Source organism: Scomber scombrus, chromosome 21, assembly GCF_963691925.1.
Source record: "Scomber scombrus chromosome 21, fScoSco1.1, whole genome shotgun sequence".
Lineage (NCBI taxonomy): Eukaryota > Metazoa > Chordata > Actinopteri > Scombriformes > Scombridae > Scomber > Scomber scombrus.
The window spans coordinates 20,078,655-20,095,798 of NC_084990.1; the positions used below are offsets into that span (position 1 = coordinate 20,078,655).

A 17,144-nucleotide genomic window follows, 5' to 3' on the forward strand; every position below is an offset into this window, starting at 1 on the left:
CAATGTTTGCTATAATAAAAAAGGACAATACAAACTAAATGTGTTTGTTATTTGCTGCAAAGTTAAGAGACATTATTGCAGTAAAGTGACAAGTCCAATAAAAGAGATGAATCAGGAATTTGAGGATTGAACAATATCTGTGATGATGAATTTTATTCACAAGGAGCCATAATCCTGATTTGAAGAGATAATAACAGTAAATACACAGCTGCTGCATTTACTGTATACAGGAAATTGGTAGATTGGAGAGAAATCTAGAAATGTCAGAGGGAAAAAGTTTGATTTGGTTATAAAACAATACAATAAAAATACACAACTTAATAGAAAAACAACCAAACAAACTTAAGAGCTGTTTCACATGGTTTCAGTTTGAGGCCTAAAAAGCTCAAATTGTTGACTGTTTCACAAAAAGCAAAGATTAGAGAAAAGTACAAACAATACTAACTTTTTTGTAGGTTGGTGTATCCGTACTCAATACCTTTAAGGTATCGATCAAAATAAATCGATACCAAGTAGTATCGAAATGTCTCTGGTCAAACGATAGCTGCAATAGTATATGATGTGGAGTATGTTAGTATGGGCTTGCTCACAACCAATCAACACATGTGTTCTTTAATTTAATGTGACATGTGATTGGCCCAATGCCACAGCAGCTACAACCCGTCAGTGGTGGTGAAGTCAAGGTCAATTTGAGTTAGTGCCCTTAGCAGTTCAGCAGACAAGATGCCACCTAAACGCTCTGAAGTGTCGCTACACTACACGCCTGTTGTGTTAGATACAAGCAAGTGCACAAAATGTGTAATAATGGGTATCAAATGAAGTACTCAATTGGTATTGGTATCACTTTAAGGATACTTGTAATGGTACTGGTGTCATAATTTCTTAATGATACCCAGCCCAAATTTTTTGTATTCTTTTTTCTTTTTTCCTCTCTCATTTATTATCTTACAACCTCACCGATATTCCTGGCGAGGCTGGACTCCTTAGTTAGACTGTAAATACAACTAATTCATATACAATATATGGATTAAACCTTTGGAGCTGACAAAAGCACCGATATATGAGGCATCAAGCTTGCACAAAAAGTATAGGTTGGAAACTCATTTTATAAAATCTATTGTCTTTTAGTTAATTTTGTATATATTATTCAGACTGTGGGACACTCTGATTATTGAGGCTTTGTTAAAACAAGTCTCTATTTTTCTATGTATTTCATATATTTCTAAAAGGCAAGAAAACAGAAGAAGGTGAGGAGGAACCTGGCCTGACTTTACACTATTTTCCAGCAGGTGGCGACTGCAGGCTTTGTGTCCGTGAACGCAGCATCAGTTTAAACCATGGAGTGAATGAAAGCGGAAGTCCTGTGATCATGGACACCAACGTGACTAATTGATAAAGATATCAGTGTTTTGAGTGGGTTGTTTATATCAGGATTTCATCATGAGGATAAATGAGAATACTTTACTGGAGGGACACAAAGTCGTGTTGGTTCCTTATAACGCGGAGCACGTGCCCAGGTAACGTCCAGCTGTTGTTAAAACAGCTGTTTGTCTCTTTTATTGTTCTCTTCCTGGTTATTATCCCGAAAAAAGAGCCTTTATTATTCTACGTGCTCTCAGTGCTCAATTATTGTTTAGTAAGCTTTGCTTTTGATCATCATAACGTTGCAACAGTTAGTTGATTAATCGATAAGTCGCCATAAATGTAATAAACCAACTATTGTGATAATCTATTAATCATTTTTAGTCGATTTCTAAGAGAACAAAATGCTAAAATTTCTGGTTCCTGCTTCTTAAATGTAAATATTTTCTGGCTGCTTATAAGGGTGTAACTAACGACAATTTTCATTATCGATTAATCAATCAATTAATTGTTTGGTCTATAAAATATCAGAAAATAGTGAAAAATGACAATCACTGTTTCCCAGTTTATAGTCACAGAAAGCTTAAAATATTCACATTTGAGAAGTTTGAACCAGATAATCTTAGTATTTTCTGTTAAAAGATGGCTCAAAAGGATTAATCAACTATCAAAATAGCTGATAATCAAACTAATTGATTAATCAACTAATGACTGTAGAAATTTCCTTCTTACGTCCTCTCTGGTAGTAAACGGAATATCTTTGGGTTGGTTTTATAGACCAAACGACTAATCAATTAATTGATTAATTGACGTGTTTGTGCCTTTCAGGTATCACGAGTGGATGAAGTCTCCTGAGCTGCAGCAGCTGACGGCTTCAGAGCCGCTAACCCTGGCTCAGGAGTACGACATGCAGACGAGCTGGAGGGAAGATGACGACAGTAAGACGTCACCAAAAACAACATAAACATTATAAATCCTTTTAAAGCAACGGTTATAACAAGAGGTCACAAGATAAATCTGAGGAGACAGTTTAGATAACATTTTTTAAATGTTCTTTTAATCTTTGAAAAATGTTGTCTTTGTAAGAGTTACTTAAAATAAAACTGAGACTAAAATCACCTGATCATAACCAAAAGCAGCACAAGATAAATATGAGGGGCTGTTATTCAACAGACTTTTTACTTTCACTTTTTAAAATGTAGTGAATTAATAGCTTTTAGCTTGTGAATTACTGGATATTAAAACCTTTAAACATTTAAAAATGACACAATCCAAGAAGGAAAACTCACAGGGATGTTTGCTGGTGAAGATGGGTTTCAAGTAGACGTAGAAGGTCCCTCAAGGCAAAAAGCTGACAAACTATTTATTACTATAGTTCAGCTTTCAAGGTTTAACGTGGCAGTCAAAGTTTCCAAAATAGACTTAAAATGTTATTTCTTTTACTATAATTCTAACTACTATAAAGTGAGAGACAATAAGCTTTAAAAAAAAAAAAAAAAAGAAGCTGCTTCTCACACAATCAAATGAAGAGTCTGTCGAGTCCGCTCCGCTGATTTGAATGCATGGTGGGAAAGTTATCACTGACTTTGATAATACTAGAAATGTATTATCATCATTGTGTCACCTCATTCCTTTACTTGAAGAAAATCTGTTTTTATTTGATATTAGAGTGCACGTTTATCATCTTGGACAAGCAGCTGTGGGCGGACCCCAACGTACCGGAGGAGCAGTGCATGATGGGAGATGTGAACATCTTCCTGACCGACCCGTCGGACCCCTCGCTGGCTGAGCTGGAGGTCATGATAGCAGGTGATGCAGAAATGCAAGAGGGACAAAGACAACTTATATTTACTACGTTTTTTAAACATTTGAACCATTTAACTCTGTTTTCTCTTTACTGTTGATTTTTTAATCCTCTGACAGTGTTTGATTGTGAGTTCATTCTTTTTAACAGAGACGAGTTACAGAGGAAAAGGCATCGGAAAGGAGGTGACGCGCATGATGATGAGCTACGGTGAGCAGATCTACGGAGCATTTTATAATCTTTCAGCTTCTTTTGGTTTTCTCTATGAAACCAAATCCTTTAATTTCTTTTACTTAAAAAAACTTAAGTTAACTTTCTAATTATGGGGAACACTCAGGGCTGGTTTTCATCTATTTTAAGGGGTTAAAATCAAATGACTAACTAGTGAACATAGTGCAGCATTTGGCAGATAAAGACAGATTTTTTTCCTCATGAGCTAGTAACCACTAACTACCAACACAACCATTAGGAGAATGAATATTGGACATACGTTCATCAGGACAAATAAATAATTTATTGCAGGTTTACATGTTTTTAAACCTGTGTAGTGAAGGACACTCTGACACTGACAGGGTGTGACAGGCTTGAGCAAGGCAGTGGAATACAGCTTTTTACCTTAAGTTACTTTCTGTGAATGATGATCAATATGTTGTCGTCCACCAGGAGTCACCAAACTTGGGATTAAAAAGTTTGAAGTGAAAATCGGGTTGAAAAACGAGGTCAGCATCGCCATGTTCAAGAAGCTCCACTTCCACGAGGTATAATAATCCACTTACTCTCATCGTGGGAACGCACTGACACGATGTTAAGGTATGAACCTCTCAGAGTGACTCCAACCATCGTTGTCGTGTCTGTTTCAGGTTTCCGTGTGTCAGAAGTTCAAAGAGGTGACCCTTGAGATGACGGTGAATAAGTCTGTTCGGACGAAGCTGCTGGAAGACACGAAGTACATGAATGAGAAAGACTACAGACAGTCCTGCAGCAACAAACAGGGAGTGACTTCACTGTGACGTGTCTTGCTGAGCTTCACACACACACACACACACACACACACACACACACACACACACACACACACACACACACACACACACACACACACACACACACACACACACACACATATAGTAAAGACTTCCACCCATGGAAAAATACTCTGGGACACGAAGTTGAAAACTGGTGTGGAGTTAAGACTCCTATTCACCTCTATATGCTGCTCCTTTTAAAGGGGACATTTCATCCTTAATGCAGGTTTCTGGTGGATATTTATGCTTAATATGGAGTTCTTTGACTGTAAATCATGCAAAGATATTCCAGTAGAGCCCCAGATTAAAGACATAAACCTGGAAATGTGCTTAAAATGTCCCCTTTAACAGTTGTCTCAGTCATTCCTGGACACCTATTAGTTTCAAGGTGCTGATAGTATTTTCTGCTTTCTGTCCACTACATTTCGGAGGGAAGTACTGCACATTATGTTGCCAAAAGTATCTGCACACTCCAACACAAGTATACGGACACCAGAAACCATTATATGAGATAGAAGTTACTTCGACATCGAGCGCTGATGTTTCATTTCTTTATAGATGTGGTTTTGTGCACTGGAGGGGACTGAAGGGTCAAACCCAAACTCTTGCTGCAAAGTTTGACTATTGTTTAAAATATTATTGTATGGTACAGGGTTGTAACTAATGATTATTATACTTAGCGATAAGTCTGGCAATTATTATCTCAATTATTAATTCAATTAAACATCAGAAATCGCCCGTCAGAACATCCTATAGTCAAAGGTGATGTCTTATTTGTCCAAAACCTTAAAATATACTCAAAGATTCTTACATTTGACAGCTTTGAACCAGCAAGTTCGTGACATTTTGATCAAAATAGTTGCTGATTAATTTTTTTTCTTGTTGCAAATCTAGACCAAATCTTAAAGCATTTCTTGTCTATAACTTCTGTGGCTATGTAGTGTGTGTGTTGTAGATTCAGGTTTTACTTCCAATATGAAGGAAATACGAAATAGAAAGAAAAAGAAAACTCTCACCTGGAGAATAGAAAAAAAAAATACTTATTTCCCTCTTTCTTAATTTTTTTCTGTCACTTTATTTACTCTTTTCCTCTTTTGCCTTCAATATTTATTTATTTCAAGTGAAAACCTAAAAATTCCCCAAACCACCGGTGTGATATTTTTTACAGTATTTGCTTTCAGTTTTGATACTTCGGTGCATTTTAATGTTAATCCTTGTTTACTTTTACTCAAATAAAAATCTATACCCAGACCTTCTACGTGTAATGGAGTTTTTTTTCTATTTCTGTATTATTACTGAATATTTTATTGAAGCAGCCTAAATTTGGGCTGTTTTATGTTCAAATATATGAGAGACTTGTTTCTGAAACTGAGTATATGATTATGTCTTTCACCTCTGATTCCCTGACACACTGTCACACAAAATACATGCAAAACAACACATTTAGGCTTCTGATAATGAGTTTGTCTTGTTGGCAGATGCACTTATTTGCTTTATTGATGAGACGAGATGATCGATATCACTCTCGATCTTATGAAAATCTCAGCAAAATGTCAAACTATTCCTTAAATACATGTGTTTTATAAAAGCACAGTATCTATTACACATAAATAGGGCTCCAACTACTAACAATTATTTTCATTATTGATTAAATTGCAGATTATTTTCTTCATTAATCGATGAATCATTTTATCTATAAAACACTTGTTATAACTTCCAGGAGTCCAGGGTGACGTCTTTAAATTTGCTTTAAAAAATGACTAAAAAGATTATTCAATTATCAAAATAACTATTTGTTTTTCTTCTGTCAAGTTATTGAATAGTTGTTATGAAATCAATGATGCTGTTCGACCAAAACTTTCTTCTGCTTCCTCTTCTTCACTCGCGATAGATTAAAAAGTCCATTAAATTGTCGTTTTCTTCTTGGACAGTTTTAATGGGGATAATATAAATCATTTTAATTAGCTGTCAGTGATTTGTATGTTCAGACTAACTGCTTGTTGCAGCGGTCTCTGATGATGAGTGTAGCGAGAAATATGAGATGAAGGATAGAAGCGTCCTGCGGTTTCTAATATCTGGTGGTTTTTTAGTGGAAGTGGGAAAAGAAATATAAATGAATCTGTGTTTGCTGATGGGGATGAGAGCTGTGTGTGGGCTGTCCTCATTTGAACTTTGGAAGTAACTAACATCCTTTAGAAAAACCTTTTTGACTCGATGTCCAGTTTGTAGAAGCAGGAACATTTCTGGTAGCTAACAGCGGCCTGAATGTGGAGGAGGAGGTTGGTGTTTGTCTTATTTGGGCCGACATCTAATTTAATCCCCAAACTTCAAATCATTTTTAAGCACAAAGCCTCATAATTCAGGTTGTGACAGTGTGACAGTGTGTGAATGGAAGACGAAACAAAAAATATAAATAACCAAAGCTCAAACAAACCCAGCAACTCAAACAGGAGAGAGAGAGTGAATTCTCCAAGCTCTATTTATAAAGGAGCATTCACACCAATTCGGGTGTTGACCATTTCTCCTGATGAGCCACTTCCCAGATCCCTTACAACCAATAAGAAATTAGGTCAGAAAAAAATGTTAGAGAGTCATTCTGTTCGTGTACAAGATGAAAAAATGAAACTCAACTTCAAAAATGTCTCCAGCAGGATCTCTTATGTCAGCAGTGTTATTCTTCATTTATACACTTGCACAACCTGTATCTATAGCAACCATAATGCAATCTGATGGTCTTTTTGTGCATTACATATCTCATACAAGTGGTAAAGATTGCCCAAAAAGGCTTGTGCATTAAAAACAGAACGCCTATTAAAGGTTTAACAGTTTTGTCTGTAAAACTTGAAGAGCAGAACTTGTCAATGAGAATCAAGAGAAGCATTTTTCATTTTCATAATGAGTGAAAAAAAAGAAGTTGTGCATTACAGCAAACATATTTGTCTCAGTTTCCTCCTAATTGCTGCATTAGTCACAATGTTCCTGCTTGAAACTGAAGTGAACCGACTGAACGACTTCAACTATTCCAGTCAAGTCTTTTCAATGCTTTTGAGATCAAGAGACATATTTCAGATTCAGTTATTTAATTTCTTATTTAATGATAACATTATTTAACAGTTTTTATTCCTGGGTAGTGTTATTTCCTAATTGTTAGGCAACTGTTGTTATTCCTTTTTAAACTTTGCTTTTGTGCACTGGGCAATGATATTTTCAAATGTGCTTGAATTTGCACATTTTAATTCATATAAAGTCACAAAAACAACATATGAATCAAAATTAACATGTATGTATACAGAAGTGAGTAATTTCTTAGAGATTTACAATTATACTGTAAATCACTTTCACAGATTAGTCCACAAATAAATATATGTAAATGTCATCATATCCGGTGATTCATATGTTGTTTTTCTGACTTTATGTGAATGAAAATGTGCAAATTCGCCTGGTTTCCTTGATTGGAAATTGGTCACAACATTGACATTTGTGGATTTGCATTAAATGTTACGACTGTTGATGGATGGTCAAGAAAACAAACATTCATATCCCTTTCAAAATGAATATTAATCTATTAATCTTTATTTGTCCTTATTAGCCTCATAGCAGCATGATATGAAAAGTATGATAACCAGTTTCATCATAACACGATATTTGCTAGACTGATTTGAATGTATACAAATGCAAAAATAGCACTTTGACTTCTTTTTTTTTTTGGTTTTTAGTTGCAATTATTCAGAAATGAGCCACAGTAGAGACTTGTTTGTGAGTACTTTAACTTCCCCGTGCTGCAAGTTTCAGTTTTCAAGCTACTGCGACAAATGCATTGAACCAAACTAATGGTGAGTGTGGTTTGTGGCTTTCACATGCTGCTCTCTCTCACATATTACCCTCATGTTTCAGTCGTCACATGAGCTCACTCACATAATGTTTCCAAGTAGTCTAATGTTCAGTTAAAGCAATGACGATAATTAAGAAATTGATCAAATCCATCATTGTAAACATCTGCTCATGTGTGTGTGTGTGTGTGTGAAGGAGTTTAGTTCTTAAAGTCACTGTTACATTTAGAGGAACTTTCTATCTCTAGTTTATTGCATCTGTCTTTTATAAAACACATTTTACCACCTTCACAATGACATCATCAAACTAAATGTCATTATAGACCTTGGAGACAGCAGTTAGAGAACAATCTCACCATGGTTAGTTGCTCTGGAGCTTTCCATTATATCACATGATCTTCATCACCTCAGCTTTTAGGCTTTTTGAAGATGTATTAATTGTTTTTAGTCATTTTTTCCCCAAGTAAAAAAGTTCTAATTCTGTTATTCCAGCTTCTGAAATGTGAATATATTCTGGTGTATTTCATCTTCTGTGATAAACTGACTATCTTTGGGTTATTAACCGTTGATGAGGACAAAAGAGACATTTGAAGATGTCACTTTAAGGTTTGGAAAACAGTGATCAACATTTTTACCATTTTCGGACATTTCATAGACGACTAATCGAGAAAATAATTGACAGATTAATTGATGATGAAGGTTATCATTTTGTTAGGTTTTTCTTTCATCATCCTCAATGTGAAAAGTACTGAAAATGTATAATTTGGTTATTAAATCCAAGGGTTCACTTACTTTTTCCACCAGCAATGTGAATGTTTAATGGATGTGTTCAATAAAGACATATATGTCTACATATATGTATATAATATTATTAATGATTGTGTGGTATTAGGTAAAGCTCATTGTGTTTGTCTATATTTGTGACTTACATGTAGATCGGCTCACATTTTATGACCAATTAATGCAGAAAACTAGGTAATTCCAAAGGATTCACATACTTTTTCTTGCCACTGTATCTAAAAATCTTCAAATTATAACTACATAATATCACATTACAGTTTTAATCTTTACTGATTAGTCTACTTTGGCTCCGAGGTCTTAACTCTCAGTAAGGAGAATTTTCCATTTGACAATGTTTTAATTTCCAACATTATTCTTCTGTCACACAAACAGTCACATCGCTCAGATATTTCCTTGCAGTGCATAGCCTTTTATTAATGCTGTTGATGTTTGAGCATAGACAAAGCTGTACAAGAACCAGTGCAGCAGACTGTAAAGGCAAATTTCTTGCATGAAGACGTCTCGGCAGATGAAAATAAGTTCAAAAGTCACCAGCTAAACTGAAAAAAAAAAAAGAAGCCATTTCAGACTTGGGACCCTCATTCACCAGAGTATTTGGATGTTTAATGTTATGACTATTGCAGTGTTTAAATGACAATACCAGTAAGATCTACTTGACAACAAAACATAAAAACCCAAATTATTTTTGTAAATCATGCTGTTTGTGTTTTTGCATTTTTTCCCCATCTTCTACGTTTCGACTGGTTTCTATTCATGGTCTCAAAATCAATTAGCAGACTCGTAAATCTTCATTATTGTCAAAGTTGCATTATGGCTGTCTGGTAATGTAGCTTGTACACTGCATTTCCCTCTAACTACAATTAAAACATAAATAATTTAATGTTCCAGTGAAGTCTAGCACGTTTCAAGAGTGTAACTGATGTTCAGAAATAAATGGAAACCAATGACTGTAGGAGGAGAAATACATGAAATGTCTGAAGTGTGACAACATGATTAGCAAAATGAGATGTTAACAGCACAAAGTGTAACACGTGCAAATCTTCAGCATGATCCTTTAAAACTTTTAGTACAGTTAGTTCACCGGGAGTTTGCATGTTTGAGCCCAGCTGATTATTTTAGGCCAAAACAGAATATCAGTAGTTTATATTAGTAACGATATATTAGCCGTTATTTATTTTTTTACTTGTTATTTTCAGTTTTTTTTCAACTTGAATTAATTTATTTCAGAGTTTAGAGGATTTTTACTGAGGGGTATGTTTTACCTTTGACTGTGTAATGATTACTTTGTATTTAAAACATCTCTTAGACATCTCTGTACTGCGTTTCTTGTCATTTACATACAATGAAAATCTGTGATGTAACTGTTGGGCTCTAGTTTGTGTGTGTGTTTGTGTGTGTGTGTGTGTGTGTGTGTGTGAGTGTGTGAGATTTAGCTGGTTTGACTGATGTAAGAATTGAAAGACGGAGGAGGCATTCATTCACACAGCCTTCACTGCACATGCTCAGACTGCCACGTCTCACACTGGCTGATGCACAACTCTTGACTGGCAGTGAACACGTGACTCGACGCTCCAGTGCAGCACAGACAGGGCCACCTGACATTTCACTGCATCTCTCAAATCAGCCCGAGCTCCGTGTAACGCACTGAGCTGCACAACAGCCTGGCTGCTGCGCAAAGTGCAAAACATGGTCGCCGGGCTTTTAAGACGATGACTTTTTAAAAAACAGGCTGTAGTACAAAGAGGGTACAAGAGCGACAACAATTCCATAGGAATTTAAGATGGGTTTTTTTTGTTTTTGTTTTTTTTACACATCTGTCCATCCTCCATCTATCTGTACAAACTCTTCACCTCCCAGCACCACAAACAGGGCGAGGGGAAGCAGGGTTACTCATCTTAATGAAAATCATGATTTCAGCATTTAAAAAAAAAAAAAAAATCCCAGTATTCACAGATTGGAGTGAAAATCTGAAGCTCTGGGTATCGATGGAGGCAGATGAGTATTTAGTTCTTAGACGCTTGCGTGGATTCAAGAAACTCCTTCGCTGCAGTCGACAGATTTTGCACCAGCTGTTTGACCACACCCTCCTGCACTTTGGCCCAGGATAGGCCGTCGTCTACGGCGGCGTTGATTGGCACACACATGGCTTCCTTCTGCAGGTCGGTCAGCCGGCAGGCAGCGGCGACTCCGGCCAATCCCAGCAGCAGCAGCAGGAGGAGCTTGAACATCAGGCCAATCAGAGAACGTCGAGGTGTCGGCGCCGATTTCACAGCTGCCTTTTTATCTGCTGAAATGAGACAAAGTGATATTAGAATGACAATTCCTTTAAAAAGTTATGTTTTTGAACAGTACATGTGGAATTTCGCCATCGTGAAGGTGCTGAGAAAGAAGATTCAACATCCAATATTTAAGAATCAGCTGCCAAACATCAACCATGTCAATTGTGATGCTTCTAAGAAGCTGATTCTCAAATCTCAGATGGTGAATCTTCTTTAAAATGCACAACCAAGACTAATAAATCCTCAAAAATACCACATACACTGAACAGCATCACCATTACTTTAGTCCATTATTTAGTCCCACCTGCTGCCTGCCCGTTCTTCTTCTTCTTCTCCTCGCTCCTCTTCTTCTGTTGCTCCTGTGCAGCCAAAGCCGCCTTCTGAGCGTTGTACTCTTTCCTCCTCTTGTCCTTCTCCTCCGCCTTCTCCCGTTTACGAGCCTCCTTCTCTCTGGCTTCCCGCTCCCTTTGCTTCGCCTCCCTCTTCTTCTCCAGCTCTGATTGAGAAAAAGATCGCCATTTATGTTTGTTCAAACCAGAAGATTAATCTAATTTCACATGGAGGTGTGCTGCTGGTTTCATCTTCAGCTTTAAACCTCATCAGATAAAAGTCCTGAGACAAGAAAAGCACTTTACTTTTCTGTCTTAACCTACTTATCGTGTGGTCAGCTAGACAAACTAAATTAATCTTTGAACGACATATGGGAGGAAATTCAGAAGGAAGTTTAATTTGTAGACAGGAAGTGTGAGTCTAGACTAACTCTGACCTGATAACACTAATAAATCTTAACTTTCAGCTTTATTTCAGAGTGTAACGACTTCCCATTCATTTATTTATAGATCATTGTCTTGATTAATCATTTCGTCTATAAAACACCAAAGGAAAAAATGCTGATCACAAGATCTTAAAGCACAACTTGGCATCTATAAATGTCTTGTTTGGTCTGACCAACAGTCCAAAACACGCCAAAATACTCACTCACTGTAAAGTAAGACCAAGAGAAGCAGTGAATCATCACATTGGAAAAACCTGGAACCAGTCAATGTTCATTAATTTAGCTTGAACAGTGACTAAAACAATTAATCAACTACCAAAATAGTTGCCTGTTCATTTTCTTTTGATTCATTAATCGCTTCATTTCTGCAGCACAAGTAGGAAGTATAATAAAATGAACTGGGCAGGGTTTTAAGATTGTAGGAAATGTATATAACTAGACAGTCTAGAAAATCACAGAGGATCCATCTGGGTGAAGACCCGAGGTAGAGCTAATTTTCAACCCCCCTGTAGCTTAACACACCTTTTTATGGTCAATTCTCTTTACCATGTCTAGCACATGTTGGTGTATGATGTCTGATGCTTTTAAGTTAATTGTTTTTTAGTGGAGAATTGTGAGAGAGCAAGTCTGCAGGAAGCAGATTAGGCCTCATTTCCAGCATGAACAAAATGAACATAATCAGATCTCAGCTTGTAACTGTGATGGTGCCCTCTGCAGAAACAGTCTCATAGAAGGTGGGACGGTGTTTTTACTTCTGTAAAACCTTAAAAAGATAGGTTCAAATATTTCACAGTCTTTCTTCAAACTATAGTGGTTTGAATGTGTGTACTTTAGCTGAAGCTGATAAGAGATGTATCAAGTGATTATTAGGTTATTTGTCTTTTTGGCACGAAATTCCTACTTTGTTTCTAATTTGGTACTAAAAAAAGTAACTCAGACTGCATGCTTTAGCTGCACTTAAAACTTCATTTTTGCATGAAACAAGGATTTGACCCTCTATTGCTTACATTAAAACTGCTTGAAGAAAAGATTTCTTTGCAGCCAGTGCAGGCAGGAAGAGCAATTACAACAACCAGTGACTGTTACTTTGTTGATATGGGCGTGTCAGTAATATTTTCAGATAAAACAAAGCCTTCCTCGCCTTATCTGCAGGGCGCTGGCTCCCCTTGGTTATGACTATTTTCAGGTGTGTAGACTCCAGTAATTTCACATTTTAATCAACAGGGCAGGTGGTGTGCTCCTAAAAGACTACTGTGAATAGGTGTTATAAAAAAAACTAATTATAAAATAATAAAACATGATAAATATGCAGTATGTAAAAAAGTAAAATGTACATTCATTGCTGGACAAGGTGGAGGATACACAGTACAGAGAGATATGATACTGGAGTTTTCTACAGTTTAATGTGAAATATGTATTTTACAAAAGAAGCCAAAGTTCTCAAATTTATAAATGTTGTCAAAATTTACAATCTACTTAATAAAAGAAGCTAAAACAGGCTAAATTTCTAACTTAAATCAGAAACAATCTGATCAGAGGGTAAGAAAGTAATGGAAATTTTCAGTATTCATACATTTTTGATAATCTGGCTATGAACACATTTCTGTCAGTACCAAAAAAGTACTGCCACTCTCTTCCTTTGAAGCTCAAATTCAATGATTTCTCGATGACTCACCTTTTTCCCTCAAAAGCCGTTTCTCTCGTGTGCGATCAACCTCCTCCTGTATTTCTCTCATGTGTTGCAGAACCTGAAAGAAACTTTTCATCAGTTTTACACAATTGACACTGAGAAGCTGTACTGTACTCATTTAGTCATTGTTGGTCTCTCTTTCTCACCTTGGAGGAGCACTGTTTGCACTGCTTCTCATCCAGACAGTCTCCCGCAGCCTTGGCCAGGTCGGCCTCCAGCGGGTTATCCTTCAGATCCAACCACTTCAGACTCTGACAACAAACACACGCACGAGCAAAGTTAGATAAATAGTGTCAAGACGTCAAAAAGAATAATATGCTAATGCTAATACAAATTTTGAAAGTGTAAAGTACTAAAGTTAGTCTGAATCTTAACACAAGTCAAAGTTCAAATTTTTACCATTAAAGGAATAGTTCAACTTTTTGGGAATACTTCAGCTTTCGTGCAGAGAGTTTGATGAGAAGATGGAAACCACTCTAATGTCTATATACCAAATGTGATGTTACACCAGCAGCTGGTTAGCTTAGCTTAGCATAAAGACTGGAAACAAAGAGAAGCGGCTAGCCTGGCCCTGTCCAATTAGTGTCCAAAAATCTTAGTTAAATCTTACAGACTAAACAAATATTTAAAGTAACTCAGACTAGGTTTTTCTCTGTTTACACTTTTTGTGCTAAGCTAAGCTAATCAGCTTCTGACTCTAAAGGTTCATATCTAGCTGATAGATATCAGAGTGGTATCAATCTTCTCAAATCTAAATCTCTGCAAGAAAAACCAAATAACTCCAAAATGTCCTTTAAAAAAACAATGAGAACTTCGGGTCTTTTTCTTCTTCATAACTTCGTGTCTCCTTCGCTCTTTCCTTTTGGTCAGACCGGCCAACACATCTTTAGTCTAGATATTACACATGTCTATCCAATCTTACTATGATTAGTTTTGTGTCTGCCACCCACCCGGAGCTGAGAGAAGCTGACAGGCAGCGTAGTCAGCTTGTTGTTGTACAGGTCCAGGTGTTGAAGGTTGGCCAGATTCCCCAGGTCGTCTGGCAGACTGGTCAGCTGGTTTTTACTCAGATCCACTTTGATCAAGTGGGTCAGGTTGCAAAACTCCGGCTGTGTGAAAGAAACCCGGCAGGAGGACAGAAGAAGATTAGTCGAACTGTTTTTCGGTGTGTTCAACACAGAGACAACGCTGGAAAATCTGCAGGTGAGTTTAATGTTGATACGATAAGCAGAAAGCAGCACAAATACATAAATAAATGGTGCAAAACTGTATCTTCTATAGCTTAGTTAGAGAGTGTGTGGAAGACTTAATACACTTAATGTTAATCTCTACTTTTAACTGCTTCAATCTGTGCCAACAATCAAAAATAAGAAAGCTAAATAATATCTTTTAATGCCAAATTGTTTTAACAATGTTTTAAGGAAATCACTCAGACTCAATATTTTATTTATGACCCAGTAAAACATTCATTACTGAGCGGTTTCTGCCTTAATGGATCAAACTGCAAATAAATCCTATAATAGTTGAAACATTACACTAACCTTCCCAAATACATAATAATGATTTAATTATTCCCCTTGTTCATACTGAACACTAGAAGACCCCTTCATAATACTCTTATATGTAAGTGATGGAAGCATCATCCATGCAAAAATGTGTTTAAAGGTTTGTCTGAAGCTAATATGAAGCTTCAATTGTCCAAATGAGTCAAATCAAGTAGATATCTTTCAACGTTTATAGTCTTTTTAGTGCCAAAGTCCCTCTTTTTGTTACAATGAGAAGGAATTTGATGTTTAAAAGACTGTGGCAGATATTCACTTGATATGACTAACTCAGACTGTTGAAGCCTCATATTAGCGTCACATCTACTTTTAAATGCATGTTTGCCTCATCACTTACACTGAAAGCACATTTGAAGGAGATCTTTTAATAGTCAGTATGAACAGGAAGAATGATTACAGCGTGGAAAACCTCTTTCAGCATTCATATAAGATATATTTGACAAAATTGTGAAGCTATCCTTTAAGTGTTTCAAAATAAAAAGTTTACATTCATATAGTGGGTTGAAATTTAATATGTCATTTAATATAATTAATTGTGTGGTTTAGTTCAGGATTTGTGTATGTTTGTACTTACAGGGATGGAGGTGATGTTGTTGCAAGACAAGTCTAACACAGTTGCTTTAGGGAATAAAGCCTGTTGGAGATAAATTAAGAAACATTTTTTTTAAAAAGTTGTGATATTTAACCACCATTTTAACTGAGAAACCAGCTGACATGAAACTATAGCATGGCAGCTTTATGTTTTAAGTTAACCCTTTGTAGGTCACACCACTAAAGTGCTATTTAAAAAAAAAAAAAGTCCTTCCTCTTTGAGGCCATGACAACATAAAACATGGATTCTTTTTGTCATTGACTCTAAATTTGATGTTTAACAGACCTCTACAGACCTCATTTGTTTAAGAAAAAAACGTTAGACTCATTTTGTTCGTGTACAAGATGAAAAATTAAACTCAACATCAAAAATGTCTCCAGCAGGATCTGTTATGTCAACAGTGAATTGTGTTCTTCTTTGTTTATACACTAGCACAACTTGTATCTATAGCAGCCATAACTCAATCTGATGGCTTTTTTTGTGCATTACCTCATACAAGTGGTAAAGATTGCCCCAAAAAGTTTTAAGTTAAATAGATTTTGTTTTTGACCAGATATCTTGACACAAAGTGACCTCTACCAAACGACTGAGCAGACCTACAAAGGGGTTAAAGCACACTGATGTAATGTTTTAATGTGTTAATCTCACAACATAATAACACACAGACTGAGACACAGAGCAACTCACCAGCTCTCTGATTGGCACCTCAGACAGGTTGCACAGGCTCAGGTCCATTTCATTACCGCTGATTTTATCCTTCAGGTTCAACACTTTGCTGATTTTACTCATGTTTGGTGTCTGTGGGGGGGGAAACTATAAGAAAGCACACAGTAAAGTCCATGTGACAAATAAATACACATCACATGAAAGCTAATTTATATATTTTTTTAAACCCATTTTTTTATAAAACACTTTCCACATTATCTGCTCACCTGTTTTACGAAGCGGTAGAAAACGAGTAGTCCAACTTGTAAATATGAGTAAAGTTAGTGGGAAGGCTGAGAAATGTTGCTGAGTCTTGTGTGTGTTTTTTTGGCAGCAGTGACTGCATGAATGAAAATCCACGTCACTGATTGAGCGTTAGAGTCGAGGCTTTGGAAGGAAGAGCGCCCCCTGCAGCACGGGAGGAGGTACTGCACCCTTCAACCATTTGGCCTATTATAAAAGACAGAAGTAGTAATTAAAGCTTCAGTTGGTAACTTTGAGGAGAGAGAAGACTTAGCATCAAATTTTAAGAAGTACAACTTTCAGATCCTGATTTGACGTCAGTGTCAGGCATTATTTCATCCTTTACAGCTTCTACTAATCAAGGCTTTCCTACTAATACCTGAAAAACTAAAACTATGACTGGTGAAACTGAGGTCAAATTAGCTGTGTTTGTGGTCTCCCTACTGGTACTAGCCCATTATCTCAAGAAGTCAAAC

The 17,144-nt window shown here is 36.5% G+C and overlaps 2 protein-coding genes across 3 annotated transcripts; one reads left to right on the forward strand and one right to left on the reverse strand.

The window, feature by feature from the left end:
- Positions 1-1,380: 1,380 nt before the first annotated feature.
- On the forward strand, positions 1,381-5,442 carry nat9 (N-acetyltransferase 9 (GCN5-related, putative)). The gene is made up of 6 exons (XM_062442551.1): positions 1,381-1,517; positions 2,191-2,300; positions 3,031-3,171; positions 3,317-3,376; positions 3,830-3,924; positions 4,027-5,442. The coding sequence occupies exons 1-6, from the start codon at positions 1,441-1,443 to the stop codon at positions 4,174-4,176; spliced, it is 633 nt and encodes a 210-aa protein (XP_062298535.1). The 5' UTR covers positions 1,381-1,440; the 3' UTR covers positions 4,177-5,442.
- Positions 5,443-9,212: 3,770 nt separating this feature from the next.
- On the reverse strand, positions 9,213-16,753 carry lrrc59 (leucine rich repeat containing 59). Of its 2 annotated transcripts, none has more exons than XM_062442431.1 (8): positions 16,640-16,753; positions 16,408-16,518; positions 15,703-15,762; positions 14,517-14,675; positions 13,713-13,817; positions 13,552-13,624; positions 11,406-11,597; positions 9,213-11,109 (listed from the first exon to the last, which is right to left on the reverse strand). In XM_062442431.1, the coding sequence occupies exons 2-8, from the start codon at positions 16,507-16,509 to the stop codon at positions 10,826-10,828; spliced, it is 975 nt and encodes a 324-aa protein (XP_062298415.1). In that variant the 5' UTR covers positions 16,510-16,518; positions 16,640-16,753; the 3' UTR covers positions 9,213-10,825. The 2 variants fall into 2 exon arrangements, with proteins under 2 accessions (XP_062298415.1, XP_062298416.1); XM_062442432.1 differs by having other exon boundaries at positions 16,653-16,676.
- Positions 16,754-17,144: the final 391 nt, after the last annotated feature.